This window comes from Furipterus horrens, unplaced genomic scaffold (genome assembly GCF_987537825.1).
Source record: "Furipterus horrens unplaced genomic scaffold, mFurHor1.1.pri manual_scaffold_2, whole genome shotgun sequence".
Classification (NCBI taxonomy): domain Eukaryota; kingdom Metazoa; phylum Chordata; class Mammalia; order Chiroptera; family Furipteridae; genus Furipterus; species Furipterus horrens.
The window spans coordinates 56,455,541-56,477,414 of record NW_028327172.1 but is presented as its reverse complement, the minus strand read 5'-3'; the positions used below and the strand labels follow the sequence as shown (position 1 = coordinate 56,477,414).

Genomic DNA, 21,874 nt, shown 5'->3' with positions numbered 1-21,874 from the left:
AATAGATGTATCTTACACACTTTTTAGCTTTGAAGAAAAGATTGAAAGGGGTTGGAATAAATCCACAATGTTGCTTTGTTAAGTGTATTTGCAGGAAGCAAATATCTTCCAAGATACAAATAATTAGAAGCTGATAGCAGCCTTCTTTTATAAGGTAAATTGAGATAAATAATGTATCTATATTAACAAAAGACCAAAGACTCACCGAAGCCGCTACCTGGACTCTTTACAATGGATTGGCAAGATAAGGATTGTAGATGCCACCTACTGAGGCAACGACAACCTACACCTTTAAGGTAATACTGATCCTTCTCAGAACACTTTATATTTAATCGCACATTCAATATTTGCCTTCTCATTGTACTGTAGGCTTCCTAAAGGCAAGGATAATATTCTCAGATTTTCTTTTTACAACATCTGGCGTGCTATATAGCCTCTCAATAAATATTGATTTAAGAATAACCTAATTTTAATTTGGGAAAATTAATTAAGCTGGGAGACTGTGCTAGTTAATACACTGATTTCCTCTGTTAATCAAACTTTAGCAATAAAATTGAGATAGGAGTAGGCAAAAACAAATTTCACAAATAACTTAGTCATTTTAATCATTACTTTTGAACTTCTCTTTCTGCAACAAGCCTTTTTCTAGAGATGATTTTCATCTGCCTTTTGAGAGAAATGTAGTCAGTAACAATGATTCCATGAGTAGAAGATAGAAAATGCCAAGGGCCTAGAAATTAATAAATTTTATAATCAGCCCTAGGCTGTGGTTCAGTTGGTAGTAGCATCGTCCCGTGCACCAAGGGGTTGTGGGTTCTATTCCTGGTCAGAGTGCATGCCTAGGTTGTGGGTTGGATCCCCAGTCAGGATGCGTATAGGAGGCAACCAATCAAAGTTTCACTCTCACATCTGTGTTTCTCCCTCTTCTCCCCTTCCTCTCTCTCTAAAATCAATAATAAAAATACATGCCCTCAGGTGAGGATTTAAAAAATTACATAATACTCAAAACGTATATGTATAACACATTTTTTTGTGTGTGTGTATTGACACAAATAACATTTGATATTGTTTGTTGCATAGAGGAGACCCTTGTCACCCACCCAGCTGTTAAAGTAGAAACTGGGTTTTAATAACATAGAAATGTTTTGAAATCAATTAATCCACTAACAATATTTGGTTCAAAGAAAGCTATCAGGAATTCCACAAAAGTGCCAGGAAAAAAAACCATCAGATACATTAATCAACAATTACAGTGCAAGAAAAAGGACCTAGGCTCTTCTGGAAACTCCTTAGGAGCAAAAGCCTTAACTATGTTAATCTAAACTAAAAGGCCAAGTGATAGGCAATAAGCATTTATCTGATATCCAAAAGAACAAGCTATTCAGAAAGCATCGATTCAGGCAGAAACCCAGATAGTATTCTGATTAGGGGGTGAAGGCAAGGGGCTTTTATGTGAAAGAGAAGGAGAATAATCCCATTAATAAAAGGAAGAAATTTCTATAGGTCCAGATAAGCTAAGTTAATGTTTAGCTGTACATAGTGCTGTTAATTCTAAAGAATGTCTTTAACTTTCAGTAGTCAGAATGTGTGCTTTGCAAACAGTTGTTTGGAATATCATGTTGCTTTGTCCCAGTTATTTTGCCCATTTAAAACATGTCAAAGTTTGAGGAGTAAGATGGATAAGGCAGTTCCTCTAGATGGCGACTCCAACTCCATTTTGAAGTGGCTCTATTTATGTTATTTTTCACAGCTGAGATCATCAGGTCCTCAGAAAACACAGAAGATTGGGGGTGTAACTGTAGTTGTCCTGTCTCTTTCACAATCCACTTAGTAGGCATTTAACCTTCAGGTGTAAAACTGGTTTTGGTTGGATATGAGGAATCTAGTCAGGAGTTGCTAAAGGTTTCCTCTAGGGTGAAATGAGTGGATGTCAGAGTCCTATTTACAAGGACCATCATTTTGCAAACTTTTTAAACACTTTTTTTTGTTGTTGTTGTTCAAAAAACTTTTACTTGCTATAAAGACAAAACACTTTTAAAGAGAAACATCTATAAACATGGTAGTGAAACTGGAGGGCAACCAAGTCCAGGGCTTGTGCTGCCTGTCACAGCTCAGCAAAAAGCAGACACAGGGACTGGATTATAATTGTGCTTTTCTTAGGATCAGAGGCCAGCAATCTAAGAAGGTGGCAGGTAAAAACCCTAACAGCCATCTCCCCTTGAGCTTTCAGAAGCAAGTTTATAAGGGGAAACATTTATGTAGGGGGATTTGTGAGGGGGAAATTCCTAGAGGGAGCTGGAAGGGGAGTCTTGCAGCTTCTTCCCAAGTTCGCTCCCTTTGTTCCAACACCTGTGGTTTATGGCCAGGGAGGTTATGCACTCTCAGGTTAGGGAGCAGCGGTATAAACCATTTACTTTTAAGTGTCCTCGGGTAGGGGAGATAAGGTCTTGAGGTTAACCAGCGGGTTGTAAGTGGCTCAAACTGTTTGGCTTTGTTTAATTTTCTTGTCTCAGTTTCCCCTCTCCACTTGCCTAGGAATTTTCCTAGCATCTTACTGTCCTGTCACAGTAGGAGGGAGAGGACAAGGAGGATGGCATTTGTTGACAAACTACTGTCAGTTATGAATCAAAGCACTTTCAATGGTTAATCTGATTAATTTGAACCTACATCACACTTGTGAGGTAAGGAAAAACCCCAGTTACAGAAGAAGAAACTGAGAATTATAGAAATTTGGATACTCGTTTAGTTAAGGGGGAATAAAAGAACTCAATCCTATCACTTTTTTAAAAAGATTTTATTTATTTTTATTTTTAGAGGAGGGGGAAAAGGAGGGAAAAAGGGAGAAAAATATCAGGCTGTGAGAGAGAAACATGGATTTGTTGCTTCTCACGGGCCCCACCTCCAGGACCTGGCTGGAAACCCAAGTATGTACCCTGACTGGAATGGAACCCGGGAACTTTCTGACTGTAGGATGACACACAACCCACTGGGCCAACCCCAGTAAGGGCTCAGTGCTATCAGTTTTGTGTTTTTTTTTAAAGTATATTTTATTGATTATGTTGTTAACAGTAGTCCCGATTTTTTTTTCCCTTTGCTCCCCTCTGCCCAGTACCCCCCTTCCCTCCAGCAATCCCCTTAGTTCATGTCCATGGGTCATGCATATACGCAAATCCTTCAGCTTCTCCGTTTCTTGTATGATTCTTAACTTCCCCCTATTTTGTACCAACCAATTATGCTTCTTAATCCCTACACCATTTCCCCATTTGTCCCCCTTCCCCTTCACAGCTGATAACCTTCCAAATGATCTTCTACCTATGATTCTGTTCCTATTCTGGTTTGCTTAGTTGGATTTTGCTTTTATTTTTTAGATTCAGTTGTTGATAGTTGTGAGTTTGTTGTCATTTTATCAGTGCTATCAGTTTTGTTGTTGATGCGTGGTGAAGGAACTCCTGCGTTATAGTGGAGCAACCAGGACCCCAAATGCTTCCCAAATGTCACCACTTAGAAATTAGGGGGCAGCAGGGTAATCTACAGGGAAGGAAAAGAAGGACTTAAATGCATTTCCAGCTGAAACTCAGCAATTCCTAGAATGGGGGTGGCAGGGAGGCAGGTGAACAAGAGTTCTTTAGGAAACAAGTAGGAACGTTTTCAGTAGCCCCCACCGTACACTTTGTCCGGGTTACCGTAAGATCAACAGACTGAAAGTCGCCAGTCAACAAGAAGAATGTTTGCTTCCCCCGCAGGGCTTTCTCTCTCCCCTCGAAGCCCCCGAAGGACTCAAGGAGCCAGGAGTCGTTTCATGCAGGTTTTAACTCTTCCCTGGAGGAACCTGTAGGGCGGGGCCATGGTGAGCGGTGGCCACGCCCCGCGGGAGCTTGGATGCTCCCCACGTCCCCACGCGCGCTCTCTCGGTTCATCTGCACTTCCCAAGCCCCTTACAGCAGCCTGCGCTTCAAGCTCAGTCGGGAAAAAGCCATGGCGAAGTCCACGGGTCGTCTGTACCTTTGGATGTGCTTGGCTGCAGCGCTGGCGTCTTTCCTTGCAGGATTTATGGTGGGTAAGTGTACAAACCCCTTCCTCCCAGCCCCGGGCAGCCGCTCCTCCGCGGAGAAGACCGGGTTGTGCTGTGCTGGGCTCAGTCTCAGTCGGAGTGGTCAGAACTCCCGGAGTTTCAGCCAAACTGGAAATCGAATGGAGTGCGTTTGGGCCTTCCTACTAAAGTGTGGCTGAAATCCAGATTTATTCGATGCTCGCTGAGTCAGGGTACTGATAAGGGCTGTTGGAAAGAATTGTTACTGTCCGCAGGTACGAAAACAAGCATTATTAATGAGCCAAGCTTGTAATTAATATGTGGAGGACTGCAAAAACTGCCCTCCCCTGATCATTTATTAATTAAATATTTGTGGAAGCTCCCTGTGTGTGAGGCACTGTGCTGAAACACTATTTCCCTAGCACAGAACAAGACAAAGGTCCTTGCCTTGATGCCTAACGTGGAAAAAAGAAAAGAACTTCCCTCATATAAAACTCATTTTAATCAACTCAGAATTACAGTATACATCAGAATTGGAAGGTTCCCTGCATTTAATGTGAATATATACCTGTAAAGTTCACAATGACCTATCGTATTTCTTAGGGAAGGGTTATTTTTGGCTTCTAGCTTCTATAAAAGTCTAAAGCAATTATGTGTATACATGGTATGTATATGTGCATATGTGTATTCTCCCCCTAGGCTGGTTTAGTAAACCTCTCAAAGAAACAGCCACTACACTGCGCTATCATCAAAGTATACGGCGGAACCTGGTGTCCGAGATGAAAGCTGAAAATATTAAATCATTTCTTCGGTAAGTTTGTTTTGCATATTTGATCTTTAAAACAAAGTGTTTAAAATATTGCAGAGTGAGGAGTATATTAAAACCGGTTATATTCATATGGGCAGTCTTCTTTATGTGAAATTATATATCCTATTCATTCATGGTGGTTTAAAAAGTCCCTAAACAACTCTTAGGGTAAAATCTATTTGAATGTTGCAGGAGTCTTTCTTCCCTAACTTCATCTACAGAAAAATTATCTGATTGCTTTATTAAGAGATGTTTCAATTTCATGCAGCTTTGGGCTGCAACTGAATGTTATTTTTTGTTCCTCACTGCGTGGGTTTAATCAGCAATGTTATGTAAACATTATGTTCTGCCAGGAAGATAACTTCTTGTAAACTCTGATTTCGAGGAAAGGAGGATCAAGTTTCAGATTCTTTCTGCCACAGATTAAGCCTCTCTCTCATGTTGCAAATATAAGGAACACAAATACGACAAAAGGAAAGCGAGGGAATCAGTGAAAATCCACCAGTCTCAAGCATGAAAAAAGTGATATTTGGGGGAGTGAATATGAACTCCTTGAAGGCAATCACCATGACATTTATTTCGATGTTTAGAATTCAAAGGACTATCATAAAAAATACCCCAGCTTTACTAAAGTATAATTTACATAAAATAAACTGCTTCCATGTAAAACCTAGAATTTGCAAGTATTGACAGATGTATAATATACCCAACAAACCACCTCCTCAATCTTAATACAGAAATTTACATCATGGCCTTTACAGTTTATTCCTCCCTTCAATCCTGGTCCTAGATAAGCACTGATCAGTTTTATGTCACTATGAATTCCTTTTCTGGAATTTTATATAAGTGGAATTATACAGTAAATTTATTGCTTTTTACTGCTGAGTAGTATTACATTGAATGTACTACATACATTGTGTAGGTGATGGACATTTGAGTTTCTAGTTTTTGATTATTGTGAATAAAACTGCTATGAGCTTATGTTTACAAGATTTTGTGTGTACATATGTTTTCATTTCTCTTGGATGGCTGTTTTGAATGATAAACATGTTTAATTTTTTAAAGAAAATGCCAGACTTCAAAAGGGACTGTACTATTTTCCATTGCTGCTGATCATGTCCGAATGTACCATCGCTCCTCATCCTGGCCAACAGTTAGTATTGTTAATAAACATGTTGTAATCTTAACCATTCCAATGGGTATGAGTGGCACTTCATTGTGCTTTTAATTTGCGTTTCCCTTATTTAAAGCATCTTCTCATGTGCTTATTGGATAGTTGCATATCTTCTTTTTTTTTTTTTAAGATTTTATTTATTTATTTTTAGAGAGAGGTGGAGGGAAGGAGAAAGAGAGGGATCGAAACATTAATGTGTGGTTGCCTCTTGTGCTCCCCAACTGAGGACCTGACCTGCAACCCAGATGTGTGCCCTGAACTGGGAATCGAACCAGCAATCTCTGGTTTGCAGGCCTGTGCTCAGTCCACTGAGTTACCCCAGCCAGGTGTATATCTTCTTTTATAAAGTCCCTCCTTAAATATTTTTCTATTTTTAAATTGTTTTGTTTTCTTATTGAGTTGTAGGATTTCTTTATTCTGGATATAATACCTTTGTCAAACATGTATTGTGGATATTCTGTTTTATGGTTGGCCTTTTTTGTTTACTTAGTGGAGTTTTAGAAGGGCAGAAATTTTTAAGTTCAGTTGAGTAATTTTTGTTTTATGTTTCATATTCTAGGTGCTATTGAACTTTGCCTATGAGAATTTGGGAAGATATTTTTCTATTCTTTCAGAAGTTTTATAATTTTAGCTTGCACATTTAGGTCAGTAATACACTTCGAGTTAATTTTAGTATGAGGTAAAAGTTAACGTTTTTTCAAATACAAATATTACTTTATTCCTACAACATATGTTGGAAAAAAAAAAACTTTTACCATTACTTTTTCTTGGCATATTTGTTCAAAATCACTTGACCATAAAGTATGTGGCCTGTTTTTGGATTATATATTTCCTTCCAATAATGATCTCTTGATTTATGTATCTCTATACTGCACTATATTTTTAGTATAGTTTAATAGTAAGTCTGAAAATCTGGTAGAGTTAATCCTACATTTTGTTTGCTTAAAAATTGGTTTGACTATTTTCAGTCATTTGTGTTTCCAAGTAAATTTTTAAAGTATATTTTATTGATTATGTTGTTAACAGTAGTCCCAATTTCTTTTCCCTTTGCTCCCCTCTTCCCAGTACCCCTCTTCCCTCCAGCAATCCCACCCTCCTTAGTTCATGTCCATGGGTAATGCATATAAGTTCTTTGGCTTCTCCATTTCCTATATTATTCTTAACTTCCCCCTATTTATTTTGTACCAACCAATTATGCTTCTTAGTCCCTGCACCATTTCCCCATTTCTCCCCCTCCCCCCTCCCAGCTGATAACCCTCCAAATGATCCCCATACCTATGATTCTGTTCCTATTCTGGTTGTTTACTTAGTTTGTATTTTATAGATTCAGTTGTTGATAATTGTGAGTATGTTGTCATTTTAATGTTCATAGTATTAATTTTCTTTTTCTTAAATAAGTCCCTTTAACATTTCATATAATAATGGCTTGGTGATGAATTCCTTTAGCTTTACCTTGTCTGGGAAGCACTTTATCTGCCCTTGCATTCTAAATGATAGCTTTGCTGGACAGAGTAATTTTGGTTGTAGGTCCTTGCTTTTCATCTCATTGAATACTTCTTGCCAATCCTTCTTGCCTGGAAAGTTTCTTTGGAGAAATCAGCTGATAGTCTTATAGGCACCACATTGTAGATAACTCTCTGCTTTTCTCTTGCTCTTTTAAGATTCTTTATCTTCAACCTTTGGCATTTTAATGATGATGTGTCTTGGTGTGGTCCTCTTTGGTTCTAGCTTGTTTGGAACTCTCTGTGCTTCCTGGACTTGTATGTCTATTTCCTTTGCCAAATTTGGGAAATTTTTCTCCATGATTTTTTCACATAAGCTTTCAATTTCTTGCTCTTCCTCTTCTCCTTCTCACCCCTATGATTCAGATGTTGGCATGTTTAAAGTTGTTCCAGAAGTTACTGAGCCTCTCCTCATTTTTTTCAATTTTTGTTTCCTCATTCTGTACTGGTTGATTGTTCTTTTCTTCCTTATGTTTGAAATCATTGATTTGAACACCGGTTTCTTTCCTTCACCATTGGTTTTGTATGGATTTTCCTTTGTTTCATTTAGCATAGCCTTAATTTCTTCCCTTATGCATTTGCCATATTTAAGCATATCTGTTAAGCCTGTGAGCATCTGTATCACTAGTGTTTTGAACTCTACATCTGTTAGGTTGGCTATCTCCTCATAGCTTAGTTCTCCCACCGGGACCTTGATCCATTCTGTCTTTTGGGCCATACTCCTGTCTCCTCATCTTGACAGGCTGGTGTGTTTGTTTGCCTCTGTGTCTTAGATAGAGCTGTTGCACCTGTTATGTTGTAAGGGTTGGAGCCTTCAGTATTCGTCAGTACAGGGCGACCTGTTTCACCATGCTGTGGCACTGTGTTTGGGGTAGGGATCTGAGGGTCAACAATGCCACTTGCTCAACACTCTCCACTTTTCCAGGCACTTCTCCTGCTTCCCTTATGGGACTGGTGCATCTTTAGCTGTTGTCGTGGCCATCGTTCCCAGAGTGGGTGGGTCTGTGGATGATCTAGGACTGTGGCAGCCCTTTAAACAAGTAGACTCTACTGAAAGACCAGCAGTTTCTTCCTCCACCCCATCCCCCACTGGTTTGCACAGTCAGAAGCAACGAGGCTTTATTTTCCCCTGCGCTGGAACCGTGAGCTGTGCGGTCTGGTCTGGTGCTGGGAGTGCTCTCCAGGTGTCCCTCTCTACTTTTTAAAATGTATGACTGTGCTTTCCACTAGCCTGCAGCTGCCACTGCCACCACCACTGCCACACTGCATCCTCTCCACCCCAGCTCTGGCCCTCCTACCTGTCTGGATGAGTATTTCTTCTTTATATCTTTGTTTGTTGGACTTCCATGCAGCTCGATTTTCTAGAACTTCTGGTTGTCTCTAGTTTTTTTTTTTTTTTTTTTTTTTTTAAAGTATATTTTATTGATTATGCTGTTACAGTAGTTCCAATTTTTTCCCCTTTACTCCCCTCCACCCAGTATCTCCGTCCCCCAGCATCCCCCCCCCAAGTCCATACCCATGGTTCGTAAAAAATAACTATCCCTCCCTCTCAGATATTAAGACCCTTTGTAATCTTGTAAAGGACAATGGGCGAAGGTCTCAAGCTCCTCTAGCTGCTTCAAGCTGGACATGGTCGTCGTCCTACCTACCCTTGGGTCCAGAAATCCCTAATAAGAGTGGGGGTGTGGAGGGGAGGGTGGCCTTCCCACATGGGGAAGGATCATGCAGACTCCAGGTCAGTTGGCTGTCTCCGGACAACGGCGTGCTTGGTTTAGCAGGCTGGCATCCTTGTTGTGTTCTGGGGGCAACAGATTTGGCAAAAAGGGTTAAAAAGCATCATTCAATCCATAACTACTAGGTGGCAAAAGGCAGGGATTAATTTTTCAATGTTCCACATTAGGAGAAAAAAAAAAAAAAGGGCTTCTTTGGAGGAAGGTGTGCTAGGCACATCTCTCCTGTCCAAAACCCTTTTGCCCATTTTATTTAGTTTGGGCTGAGGGAAATAGTTTATGTTTCCCCCCTCTCAGACCTCTGCGCCCTTTCTGTCCAAGCCATTAGGATAGAAAAGAGAAACCGGTTTTAAAGTGAGGCCCACAGACCACCCCATTCTTCACCAACCCAGCCATTTAGTTCAGCCAAACTGTTGAGTCTCTGGAGGCAGCGCTGCAGAGAGGATTAAGTGAGGCTTATGCGTACAGACAATCACTCAGGTAATGCGGTCATAGGCTTATGCCCTCTGGTTCAATTTTGCTCATTTGTTTGTGTTGTTCATTAGTTTCCTGTAATAGGTGACAGCATAACGTATTTTTCTTTCGTTGCCTGGCTTATTTCGCTAAGCATAATTCTCTCTAGTTCCATCCATGTTGTTGCAAATGGTAGAAGTTCCTTCTTTCTTTCTGCTACATAGAACTCCATTGTGTAAATGTACCACAGTTTTTTGATCCACTCATCTACAGATGGGCATTTAGGTTGTTTCCAGCACTTGGCTATTGTAAATAGTGCTGCTATGAACATTGGAGTGCATAGGTTCTTTTGAATTGGTGTTTCAGGATTTTTCGGATATAATCCCAGTAATGGAATTGCTGGTTCAAAAGGCAGTTCCATTTTTAGTTTTTTGAGGAAATTCCAAACTGTTTTCCATAGTGGCTGCACCAGTCTGCATTCCCACCAGCAATGCACCAGGGTTCCCGTTTCTCCGCATCCTCTCCAGCACAAGTTGTTTGTTGATTTGTTGATTATGGCCATTCTGACTGGTGTGAGGTGGTATCTCATTGTGGTTTTTATTTGCATCTCTCTGATGGCTAGTGATGTTGAGCATATTTTCATATGTCTATGGGCCCTCTGTATGTCTTCTTTGGAGAAGTGTTTGTTCAGGTCCTTTGCCCATTTTTTAATTGGGTTGTCTGTCTTCTTGGTGTTGAGTCGTATGAGTTCTTTATATATTTTGGAGATCAATCCCTTGTCTGAGATGTCATTGGCGAATATATTTTCCCATATGGTTGGTTTCCTTTTCATCTTGCTGATGTTTTCTTTAGCTGAGCAGAAACTTTTTAGTTTGATGTAGTCCCATTTGTTTATTCTTTCCTTTATTTCCCTTGCCTTAGGAGATATATCAGTGAAAATGTTGCTACGTGGGATATCTGAAATTTTCCTGCCTATTTTTTCCTCTAGGACTTTTATGGTATCACGGCTTACATTTAAGTCTTTGATCCATTTTGAGTTTATTCTGGTGTATGGTGTAAGTTGGTGGTCTAGTTTCATTTTTTTGCATGTCCCTGTCCAGTTCTCCCAACACCATTTGTTGAAGAGGCTCTTTTCACTCCATTTGATGTTCTTTCCCCCTTTGTCAAATATTAGTTGACCATATGAACCTGGGTTTATTTCTGGGCTCTCTATTCTGTTCCATTGATCTATATGTCTATTTTTATGCCAGTACCAGACTGTTTTGATTACCGTGGCCTTGTAGTATAGTTTGATATCAGGTATTGTGATTCCTCCTACTGTGTTCTTCTTCCTCAAAATTGCTGTGGCTATTCGGGCTCTTTTTTGGTTCCATATAAATTTTTGAAGTATTTGTTCTAGGTCTGTGAAATATGTTGCTGGTATTTTAATAGGGATTGCATTGAATCTATAAATTGCTTTGGGTAGTATGGACATTTTAATGATGTTGATTCTTCCCATCCATGAGCATGGTATATGCTTCCATTTATTTGTATCTTCTTTAATTTCTTTCTTCAATGTTATGTAGTTTTCTGAGTACAGGTCTTTTACCTCCTTGGTTAAGTTTATTCCTAGGTATTTTATTTTTCTTGTTGCTATGGTAAATTGAATTTTTCTTTCAGTTTCTATCTCTGAGTTTTTATTGTTGGTGTATAAAAATGCCTTTGATTTCTTAATATTGACTTTGTATCCTGCTATTTTGCCGAATTCACTTATTAGGTCGAGTAGTTTTTTTGTGGAGTCTATAGGGTTTTCTATGTACACTATCATGTCATCTGCAAATAATGACAGTTTTACTTCCTCTTTTCCAATTTGGATGCCTTTTATTTCTCTTTCTTGTCTGATTGCGGTGGCTAGAACTTCCAAGACTATGTTGAATAGGAGTGGGGAGAGCGGACATCCTTGTCTTGTTCCTGATCTCAGGGGGAATGCTCTCAGTTTTTGCCCATTGAGTATGATGTTGGCTTCAGGTTTCTCATATATGGCCTTTATTATGTTGAGGTAGGCTCCCTCTATTCCCATTTTGCTGAGAGTTTTTATCATAAATGGATGTTGTACTTTATCAAATGCTTTTTCTGCATCTATTTATATGATCATGTGGTTTTTGTCTTTCATTTTGTTTATGTGGTGTATTACGTTTATTGATTTACGAATGTTAAACCATCCTTGCATCCCTGGGATGAATCCTACTTGATCGTGGTGTATGATCTTTCTAATGTGTTGCTGGATCCGGTTTGCCAATATTTTGTTGAGGATTTTAGCATCTATGTTCATCAGCGATATTGGCCTGTAGTTTTCTTTCTTTGTTGTGTCTTGACCTGGTTTTGGAATTAGGGTTATACTGGCTTCATAGAATGAGTTTGGCAGTCTTCCCTCTTCTTGTATCTTTTGGAATAGTCTGAGAAGGATAGGAGTTAGTTCTTTCCTAAATGTTTTGTAGAATTCACTTGTGAAGCCATCTGGTCCAGGGCTTTTGTGTGCTGGGAGTTTTTTGATTACTGCTTCAATTTCACTAGCTGTTATTGGTCTATTCAGACTTTCTGCTTCTTCTTGATTCAGTTTGGGAAGACTATAGGTTTCCAGGAATCTGTCCATTTCCTCTAGGTTGTCAAATTTCTTGCCATACAGTTGTTCATAATAATTTCTTATAATCCTTTGTATTTCTGTGGTATCAGTTGTGATTTCTCCTCTTTCATTTCTGATTTTATTTATTTGGGTCCTCTCTCTTTTTTTCTTGATGAGCCTGCTTAAAGGCTTGTCAATTTTGTTTATTTTTTCAAAGAACCAGCTCCTACTTTTGTTGATCTTTTGAATTGTTAGTTTAGACTCTATGTCATTTAATTCTGCTCTGATCTTGATGATTTCCTTCCTTCTACTTGATCTGGGCTTTGCTTGTTGTTCTTCCTCTAGATCTTGTAGCTGTAAGGTTAAATTTTTTATTAGATATTCCTCTAGCTTTTTTAGGTAGGCCTGTATTGCTATGAACTTTCCTCTTAGGACTGCTTTCGCTGTATCCCATAGGTTTTGGGTTGTTGTGTGTTCATTATCATTAGTTTCCAGAAACTTTTTGATTTCTTCCTTGATGTCATTGTTAACCCATTCATTATTTAATAGCATGTTATTCATTCTCCATGAGTTTGAATGTTTTTGAGTTTTTTCCTTGAGGTTGATTTCCAATTTTAAGCCATTGTGATCTGAGAAGATGCTTGATATAATTTCAATTTTCTTGAATTTGTTAAGGCTTGTTTTGTGTCCTACCATGTGGTCTATCTTTGAAAATGTTCCATGTGCACTTGAGAAGTATGTATATTTTGCTTCTTTGGGGTGAAAACTTCTATATATATCGACTAAGTCCATTTGATCTAGGGTGTTGTTCAGTGCCTCCATATCTTTGGTGTTTCTTTGCTTCGAAGATCTGTCCATTGTTGACAATGGGGTGTTAAAGTCCCCTATATGAGTGTGTTGTTGTCTATATCTTTCTTGGAGTCTTTCAAAAGTTTCCTTACATATTTGGGTGCTCCTAAGTTTGGTGCATATATATTTATAAGGGTTATATCTTCTTGATGGATTTTTCCCTTAAGTATTATGAAATGCCCTTCTTTGTCTCTTTTTATGGACTTTGCTGTGAAATCTGTTTTGTCTGATATAAGTATTGCTACCCCGGCTTTTTTTTCATGTCCATTTGCTTGGAATACATTTTTCCATCCCTTTACTTTCAGTCTGTGTAGATCTTTTGTTCTAAGGTGGGTCTCTTGTAGACAGCATATATGTGGGTCATTCTTTCTAATCCATTCAGCTACCCTATGTCTTTTAATTGGAGCATTTAATCCATTTACATTTAAGGTTATTACCGATAAGTACTTATTCATTGTCATTTTTCCCCTTTGTACTCGTGTTCTTCTCTGTCTCTCTCTGTTTCTTTATCTTCTTAGAGCAGACCTTTTAGCATCTCTTGCATTGCTGGTTTGGTGGAGATGTATTCTTTTAGCCTTCTTTTGTCTTGGAAGCTCCTTATTTCACCCTCCATTTTGAATGAGAGCTTTGCTGGGTATAGTATTCTAGGTTGTAGGCCTTTGTTTTTCATTGCTTGGAATACTTTTTGCCATTCCCTTCTGGCTTGTAGTGTTTCTGCTGAGAAATCTGATGATAGCCTTATTGGAGTACCCTTGTATGTTATTAGTTGTTTTTCTCTTGCTGCTTTTAGGATCCTCTCTTTGTCTTTGAATGTTGCCATTTTAATTATGATGTGTCTTGAGGTGGGCCTGTTGGGGTTCATCTTCATTGGGACCCTCTGTGCTTCCTGGACTTGCGTGACTCTTTCTCTCGTCATGTTAGGAAAGTTTTCTGTCATTAGTTTTTCAAAGAGGTTTTCTATCCCTTGCTCTTCTTCTTCTCCTTCTGGAATTCCTATGATACGGATATTATTACGTTTCATGTTGTCCTGCAGCTGTCTTAGAACCTCTTCAGTCTTGTTCAGTCTTTTTTCATTTTGTTGCATTGTCTGGGAGTTTTTGTGTAGGTTGTCCTCCAGCTCGCTGATCCGATCTTCTGCTTCCTCTAGCCTGCTTTTAATTCCTTCTACTGTGTTCTTCAATTCAGAGATCGTATTTTTCATTTCCTCCTGGCTCTTATTGATAGCTTCTATGTCCTTTTTCATGCTCACGTAATTTTCTGTGAGTTCCTTGTAGTTTTTCTGGAGTTCTTTGAAGTTTCCGCTGAGCTCATTCAGCTTCTCCATAATCCATGTTTTGAATTCCATATCTGATAGTTCGCTCCCCTCTATTTCATTTAGCACTCTTTCTGGGGATTCTACCTTTCCTTTTGATGGGAGGTTGTTTCTCTGTCTCCCCATTTTTTTGACTCCTATTGTTTGTTGGTGCTTCTTGTAATGATCTGCACTTCCTGGATCTGCCTCTGGTGGCGTCAGATCATGTACCAGTCTGGCCCTAGGCAGCCTGTTGGAGACTTCCAGGGATCTACTGTTGTTGTCTGTCTTCTTTGATTGTTAATCTATTCAATCTGTGATTAGCTGTCAGGCTTAAGGACTGTGGGTGTGGCAGCTTAATTCCTGCAGGCAGGGCTTTTGCTTCCCCTCAGGCTGACGCCACTTGGAGGGGAATGGTCTACCCGCAGTACTGGGGATGAGTCAGCACTGGGACCCAGTCAGCTGCTCCTCCAGTTCTCCCCTCAAAGCCACCGTGCCAAATTCTCCCCAAGTGTCTCCAGTCCTCTCTGCCTTCCCTCTGCTTGAGCCCAGGGTAAGTGGTGGCCAAAATATTTTCGTATGTGATCCACTTAAGAGCTCTTTTTCTCCTGCTGTTTCTCTCCGGCTAGCAAGAAAGCCTGTGGCTTTTCGCTTTTCACAGCTGATACTATTTTACTTTCCACTCTGTCGCTGTAGGCTGGGAAGCCCAGCTGGGGGTTTAGACCCTGCCCTTCTCAGGGGGAATCCCCGGCTGCTGAGCTGTTTCTCAGTCCCTTCAGCAGCCACCCGTGTGAGCCCAGCCAGCCCTTCTGCGTCTCCGCACTCCCTACCGGTCACGTTGTGATGTAGCGGCCTTTTCTGTCTCTCCGTGGTTATAAGACTTCTTTCCAGCTAGTGTTCCGTTGGTTATTCCAGATGATTTCTCCAAAATTAAGTTGTAAATCCAGACTGGTCCTGGGAGGAGGTTAGTGTAGCTTCCACTTACTCCTCCGCCATCTTGGATCTCCTGGTTGTCTCTAGTTTTGAGGTAGTTGTATTCCTTCTTAGTTGTGGAGGGAGATACAGCATGTCTAGCTAGGCCTCCATCTTGGCAGTAAGTTCTGTTTTCAAGTACATTTTAAAGTCAGCTTCTAATTTCTAAAAAAAAAAAGCCTACTGGAATTTTGATTAAAACTGCATTGACTCTACAAATGAACTTGGAAGTGAAGTAACATTTTTTAAATAGTGGGTCAATTCCTTCTCTTATTCATCTTGAGGGATGTACTACATTTAACTTTACACTCATTGAGGGACAGTGCCATTTTTCCCAGTTTTGGGGTATTAACATTTGTGTACAGGTTTTATGTAATTGTAGGCTTTCATTTCTCTGAGATAAGTGTCCAAAACTGAAAATTGCTAGGCTGTACATTTTTAGCTTTAAAAGAGTCTGCCAAACTACTATATTGTATGGCTGTATTATTTTATGTTTCCCAGTGGCATTATCACTTTTAAATTTTATTTATTCTGACAGATGCATAGTGATACCTTATTGTGATTTTGTTTTTTTTAAAGTATATTTTATTGATTATGCTATTACAGTTGGCCCAATTTTTCCCCATTTTCCCCCCTCTGCCCAGTACCCTCTTTCCTGTAGCAAGCCCCGCCTTATTTCATGCCCATGGGTTGTGCATGTAAGTTCTTTGGCTTCTCCATTACCTTTACTGTACTGTACTTTATATTCCCCTGTCATTTTGTTCCTACCAATTATGCTTCTTGATCCCTGCACCATTTCCCCTTTTCTCCCCCTTCCCCCTCCCAGCTGATAACCCTCCAAATGACCCCCATACCCATGATTCTGTTCCTGTTCTAGTTGTTTGCTTGTTTTTTTATTTTGTTTTATTTTTTAAATTTTTCTCCAGGCACTTTCTTGTTGGTAGATCCTTAACTGTTGCGTGCTTGCTTTCATTTAGGAGGGCATGTGCTTAGTAAGCATTACTTTCCAGCCCTTCCCTCTGGCAATGGTTAGTTTGAGAAAGGGGTATGTGACCCTATTACACCTAATGAAATAAGAGAAGAATTCAGCTGAGATCTTCCCCCAAAAGCTTCCCTCTGTTAGAAGAAACACAAAAGAGGACTTAGCTGTTGTGGTTTGTACTTGTTTGTCCTCAACATTACAATGTGAGTAGGTTAACACCTAGAGCTCTTTTTGCACTTCTTTATTTTGTTCCAGTGGGTTCTCTAAAAGATGGGAGGCAAAGGTTCATGGTTAGTCTTTGATTTTAACTTAAGAAAACATATTTATGTTTCCTAAATAAAAGGATGTTACCTGCTCTCTGTGGAAAATGAAACAATTACAAATTATCTAAAGTAGAAATAAAATATTCTCAACCTCACTGTTTTTCTTTTCTATACATAAAAAATAATTTTGGTCTATAAATATGTTAAGTTTTTTCAAATATTGTATAAGGTATTAATATCTGTAACATGCAGTTTTGATTTAATGCTATAGAAAGGGAAGTCTTCACCAAGGAGAAAGAGGCTTGAGGAAGTCCTAATGGCTGATTAATAGCCTGCAGAAGGGAAAGGTGAAGTGATGATAGAAGGAGGTTCAGGTAAATAGGACATTTATGTTTGAGAGAAGACCTCGTGCAAAGGCTACAAGTTGGTCACTTCAGGAGAAAATTGAATCTACTAGATGATATAGAGTGGAGAAATTTATAAGGAGAGTAGTGGAACATGAAGCTGCAAGGTGGATTATATGAAAAAGAGACCCAGCCCTGGCGGTTGGGTGGCTTGGGTGGTTGGAATATCGGACTGTACAACAAAAGGTTGAGGGTTCAATTCCTGATCAGGGTACATATGGGAGGAAAGCTGGTGTTTCTCTCTCCCTTCCTTTCTCTAAGCATATCCTCAGATGAAGATTAAAAACTAAAGAAAAAAAAGAAAAGAAAAAAAAAGAGCCCCATATGCCATGTTGGAGTATGAACTAATAATGCAGAGGTAGGGAGCCACAGAAGAATTTTAAGCAACTGAAAAATATCAGACAAATGTTTTTAAAATAATCACTGTTTATTAAGGTAAAACAGCTACAACTTTCAGATTTTAGTCCTGGTATTCAATAGGTGTGAAGTTGTGAGCAAGTTCTTTAAGTACTCTTTTTTCCTCATTTTGAAAATGGGAAGAGTGGAAGAAGGGTTGTGAGGATTAAATGGGATAACCCATGTGACAGTACCTGGTCAAGTTCCTGGCATATAGTAAGTTTTTAATAAATGTTAATTTCACTTTTACGTTTTTATTTTTTATTCTATGGTTGACTAGAAAACCAATTTACAAAAGTGTTATTGCTCTCCTGATAGGGGGAAGGGGTTTGGAAAATTTTTAAAATATTTACCTCAAGCAAAGTATATCTCATTAAGGACTACGTTTGTGAGGTTACTTAAATGTTTCAAATCGTTTAAATCCAGAACCAAGAGAACACTGCCCAAATTCAATTCAACAAACCTCTGTTGTGTAATTCTGTATAATGAGATAAATAATTGCATACAATATAATAAAACAACAGTAGACATATGTTAAACATTTTAATTTTTTTCAAAATTTCCTCATTTACTGATAAGCAGCAAGAAGGCATGCCATTGGTACAGAGGTGTGTCTGTCCAGGGTGTTTTCTCATACCTGAGCCTCTGCTGATTGTATGTGTTTACCATGGAATATGTTCTTTTCCAGGGGAGCATAATGTAAAAAATACAATTACACACAAACATTTAAAAACTGGGGTTGGGGCAGAAAAAGAACATTTCCTCTTACCTTTCTAAGGTCTTCTGTCTAGATTAATAATCAGATGAGATGTAGTAACAAGAAAAAAATAACCACATTTAATACATGTGTATACACAGGGATTCTATAAGAATACAGGGCCCGAGCACAGATCAGGCAGTGAAGGCCTATAGTCCATCTTGAGCTAAGGAGAAGGGGTATTTGTGGTTTAGGACTTCAAAGGGCAGGAAGGCAATTCGCATGGAGACAGAAAAGGAAATGTTTGGTAAATACATGTTTTCTGGGCTATCTTTAACAATGGGACACATAAGATGGGTCTTGTTAGGTTCCCCACTGTCTATGTCTATCACACTTAGTTAATATCAAACTATAGTTATCTATAATGATATCTCCTGTCCTAGAGCAGGTCCTCTATCTAAATTCTTTTAGGCCAAAAGGGGGAAGCCCAAAGGTTTTCTTCTGAGGTTTTTATTTCTTGAAAATAACCAGCCTAAAATAATCAATATCCCCAAAGGCACATTTTGGGGTGGCAAATTTTGCTCCCCATCACTAGAAATCGATAATGCTAGCAGGATTAATACACCTCTGATATAGAAATGATAAATTAATGCCTAAAGTATGAGTAATGCATCTAGAATAGTTCTTAGGCACATCACTTGTATATAGTAGTCTTTAACTCTCCTTTGTATTTTATTTTCATTTTAGTTCTTTTACAAAGCTCCCTCATCTGGCTGGAACAGAACAAAATTTACTGCTTGCCAAGAAAATCCAAACCCAGTGGAAGAAATTTGGACTGGACTCAGCCAAGTTGGTTCATTATGATGTTCTCTTATCTTACCCTAATGGGACAAATGCCAACTATATATCAATCATGGATGAACATGGAACTGAGGTGATGTAGAATTGTTGGTACTTCTCATACTTCACAGCTCCACCTATTTATGTGAATTGAAATTTAGAGTCAAGTAAAAATAAATTTGTTCATAGTGCAGTGGAACTCATTTTCTAGAAAAGTTAATGAGTTAATTATTGAGTGTTTACTATGTGTTAGGCGCAGGGATAGGTCCTGAGACCAGAATGAAGACTAGGACATGGTTCCTTTGCTTAAGTAAGGTGAGGCAGACATTAGAACACATATTTAAAATCAATATAGTAAGTACTATAAAGAGTATGATTAGGGTTCTTTATCTACAATGAAAAGGGCCACTTGGCCTGGCACTGACATAAGAACATCCAAACCTGTAGAGAAGTTTTATGAGTTTATTTGAGCCAAACTGATGGCATATGCTGGGTTGCAGCTTTTTATGCATTTGAAATTAAGAAGGAAACATAAGGAAGATTACATAGAAGTGTGAGAAAACAAAGTGTAGATTGAATTCAGGATAATTAACCAGATTATGTGCTCTCTTGAGGGCAGTAATTTCAAAGGTGTGTTAACCAAGATGCATAGAAATAATAGGACACGGCTTAAAGATAAACTTTTTACAAAAAATATATATGCCTATTTTTACAGAAGATAATTATGGAGAAATGTGGAAGTAAACATTGTATTTAAATGGAATAATAAATATTTTTTAAAGGAAAAAAAGATATCACTAGGGTGTGACTACCCACCATGACCTGCCCAGTTAGGAGTTTCTGATCAGATCACCCTGTGAGGTTACTTTCCATAGAACTCCTTCTTTTGTCCACATCTCCCTGGAAGTCAGAGAAGGCTTCCTGAAAGAGTTGATATGTGAAACATGAAAGATTCTAAAAGGTTAATTCCATGAAAAAGCAACATAAGAGAATTCTAGGCAGAATAGAAAATATTGACAAAGCTTGGAGACATATACTAGTTTAGTATTATTGGAGGAACTTAAAGATTTTCTGTATTTCAAGAGTATAAAATACAAAGTGAGCCATGATAAGAGACAAATCAGTATACAGTTGACTCTTGGACAACATGGATTGAAGAATCCATGTATAACTTGTGATTCCCCAAAACTTCACTCATAGCCTACTGTTCACTGGAAGCCTTACTGATAACATAAACAGTCAATAAACACATATTTTGTATGTTATATGTATTATACACTTTATTATAATAAAATAAGATAGAAAAAGAAAATGTTATTAAGTGAGGTATAAGAGAAAATGCATTTACAGTACTGTATGTATTTACTGAAAAAATTCACATAGAAGTGGACCCATGCTGTTCAACCCTGTGTTGTTCGAGGTCAAATGTGTGTGTTTCGGGGACAGGTCATAGAAGGGCTAATAGACCTAAGCAGCAAGGAATTCAAGCTCAATCAATGGAAACCATTGACAAGCAATGGAAGGGCTAGTGAGACATTTTAGAGTTTGAGCAGTCTGCACGTTAGACCTAGACTAGGCAAGGAGTTCAAGTTGGCACCTATGACAATAGTGCAGGTAAAAGGTGATGAAGCCCTGAATGAGGATGTTAACAGGAATGAGGAAGAGGGATAGATTTAAGAAATAGTTAGGAAGCAATATTGGCAGGTGCTGATTAGTGATTGGAGGAAGGAGGTGAGGACAGAGTTCAGTTTGATTCCTAGGTGTCTGGTGTGGGTAGCTAGCTAGTGTGTTAACAAGCAGGGAATACGGAACCAGAAGCAGGCCTGGGGTGAGAGAAGATAAATTCAGAGTTTAAGGTGTTGAATTTGGACATGCTAGCAGAAATGCCTGTCAGGCCCTTAAATATATGAGTCTGGAAAGCTGGTCATCATAACTTTCCTAGGTATGGATAAAACTTAGAGTCAATGGGATCTCACAGCTAAGGGAGGAGGAAATGAGGCTAGCCCTATCCTAGGGATAAAACACAGGGAAACATTATTTAAATGCAGATGAAAGAAAACAGGCCCCCAAAGATGAGAATGTCTCCTTCAAAACCCTGTTTTAATACTTCAGATGGGATCTTTTAGTTACTGAAATAACATGCATTTATAGAATTTTCTGCTATTTTGAAGACAATAACAATAATAAAGCTTTCTCATTGTTGCCAGTGGAATTTAATCTATTTGATCACAGAACCTAGTTTCAGGATGCTCTGTCTTAAGTGTATACCTGAGGGCAAAATGCATTATTGTTTAATAGCGATCTAGAAAATGCCTTTCTAACTCCATGTATTTCAATGCTTGTTAGGTTTTTAAAACATCATACTTTGAGCCACCACCAGCTGGATACGAGAATGTTACAAACATTGTACCACCATATAATGCTTTCTCAGCGCAAGGCATGCCAGAGGTAAAATGAAAGATATTTTTCTTATTAAAACTTTCTTTATTACATCAAACTTATGTGGAGGACTAAACCGAGGACATTAGGAGGATCATACATCCTGATCTTTGAGGTTCAGTGCTATGCACACGCTTCCTAAAAAATAAAAAAGAAGAAGACCAGAAAGAAAAAAAAAATACATAAAAGCCAGAGCTGGATGGAGCAGCTGCTGGTTACTCTTTGAAATAATGCAGAAACTGCTGAACATGCCTTTAATTTAGTAAGGACAATGGATGCTTTTACAAGCTTTTTCCCTTTGTTCATAGGCTGACTTATTGGTGTGATTTTATAGATCACACTACAGAAGTTTAAAAATGAACACTATGTTTGGAAATTAAGCATAGTTGGGGTTTTTAAAAAATATTTTATTTATTTTTTTATAGAGTGGGGAAGGGTGGGA

General features: G+C 38.7%; 1 protein-coding gene across 2 annotated transcripts in view; it reads left to right on the top strand.

Moving 5' to 3' along the window:
* Positions 1-3,975: 3,975 nt before the first annotated feature.
* Positions 3,976-21,874, top strand: part of NAALAD2 (N-acetylated alpha-linked acidic dipeptidase 2) — a 55,429-nt gene continuing 37,530 nt past the window's right edge. For both annotated transcript variants that reach the window (XM_090267798.1, XM_090267797.1), the window contains exons 1-4: positions 3,976-4,057; positions 4,730-4,841; positions 18,901-19,087; positions 21,340-21,441. In XM_090267798.1, the coding sequence (XP_090123924.1) occupies positions 3,976-4,057; positions 4,730-4,841; positions 18,901-19,087; positions 21,340-21,441 (483 nt within the window). The remainder of the gene's footprint in view (positions 4,058-4,729; positions 4,842-18,900; positions 19,088-21,339; positions 21,442-21,874) is intronic.